Source organism: Colletotrichum abscissum, assembly GCF_030869225.1.
Source record: "Colletotrichum abscissum strain IMI 504890 chromosome Unknown Scaffold_293.1, whole genome shotgun sequence".
In the NCBI taxonomy this organism is placed as follows: domain Eukaryota; kingdom Fungi; phylum Ascomycota; class Sordariomycetes; order Glomerellales; family Glomerellaceae; genus Colletotrichum; species Colletotrichum abscissum.
This window is the reverse complement of record NW_026850202.1, coordinates 781-2,323: the sequence shown is the minus strand read 5'-3', so window position 1 is coordinate 2,323 and position 1,543 is coordinate 781. Positions and strand designations below refer to the sequence as shown.

General features: G+C 54.1%; 1 protein-coding gene across 1 annotated transcript; it reads left to right on the top strand.

Annotated features, from left to right (window-relative positions):
• Positions 1-23: 23 nt before the first annotated feature.
• On the top strand, positions 24-1,253 carry CABS01_17054 (uncharacterized protein; the record flags this gene model as incomplete). The annotated part of the gene is made up of 1 exon (XM_060550381.1): positions 24-1,253. A coding segment is annotated over one exon (1,230 nt), but the record flags the coding sequence as incomplete, so codon positions are not given.
• Between the last annotated feature and the right edge of the window lie 290 nt (positions 1,254-1,543).

Here is a 1,543-nt window from a genome sequence, read left to right as displayed (position 1 = left end):
TGCTAGGATTTCATCACGAAGACATCAGGTTGTCTTTCAGTGCTGAGCATCAAGTTTCCATCGCCACCTACAGTCTACCAATACGCTCACAAGCTGTCCCCGAACTCTCTCACAGCGTCGACTCTCCTTCCTCGCCGTCTTATGATGAGAAATACGCGATTGGCGTCACCAAGGGATTTGACAAAGCCTTAGACGAGGAGCATCTCCAGAAGACTCCTTCGTCTGATATTGGGCCCCTCACCATCGTTGTCCGCGATTTGACACTCTCACAAGAATGTCAAAGTCGCCCTCTGCTATCACCTCGCAGATCCCTGGCTGCCCTCTCTGAGTCCAGCCATCCCTCGGTCACCGAGCATATTCAGGCAAGCGAGACCTTGGACGGCCTCGAATCCGACAAGGAGTCTCAGGGCAACGTGCAGAGAACTTCTCAGCCTCCCGTGCAAAGGCATAACGAACCCCCCGTCGGCGACTGCGAGACCAAAGGCTCCCCCAAAAGCGACGTTACCTCGAATCGTCGCCAGAATTCTATAAGCCAGTCGGAAGCCTTTCTCCAACAAAACTCAAACACCGACTGCGTTGACGAAAGCGCAATTGATGATGATTCCGAGTCGGAAGCCTTTCTCCACCAAAACTCAAACACTGACTGCGTTGACGAGACTGGCAAAAGGTCTAGCATTGACGAGGAGACCTTTTTCCAGCGTACCGACAACAACAGCAAGCTGACCTCGCGTCGCTCTCTTATTACCATGATGGTGGTTGAGATGGACAACCGCGGAGGGGTAGGGAATGTTGCCTCTCGGTCTGTCTCAACACTTCCGTTTCGTACCAGCCACCCGGCCCTGCCTACCTTAGCCGTCTCTCCCAATGATTCCGACGACGCCCCATTAATGATGAAGCGCGATAACGGCAGGCCGCATCTGAAGCCCATCACCGAGGTGCCACGGTTTGCTCCTCGGCCTATCTCCAAGAGTGCCAGCCGCTGGTGCGAAGCAGTCCTCTCCCCCCGAACCACACGACAAAACATGCTAGCGACAGAATTGACCAAATCTGTCCGATGGAACATGCTTTGGGAGCGCGGGCAGAAGTCAGCTACTGCTAACGCAGTGCTCAAGCGCCGCCATACCTCCCACGACGTCGCGAACCTGAAGCAGTATCCCGAGATCGCCCGGACAACCACGAGGAAGGATGGTTTCATCGATGCCCTATACCTCGCTTATCACACAGGCGATGATTACAACACAAGGGAATGGTGACGTGCATGGTCGCGAGATGGGAACTCTGGAGTCACTACGGCGACAAAATCCGAATAATTATTCGATTCGCGCGACTTCGAATGGGGCCGCGGAGGCCTTACTGTACAGAGACGCGCATTGATCTGCGGAACAAGCTGAAGGAGAGATGGATTCATGATAATGCGGCAGGATTCCACGGTCACATTTGTATATACAAGAATGACAACCTTCCGATGTGTTCGCGTTCGCCAGATCCGATGATCTGGTTGCAGCCCGCGACGAGCGCACTCGGCATTTCTTCGGATAGACCG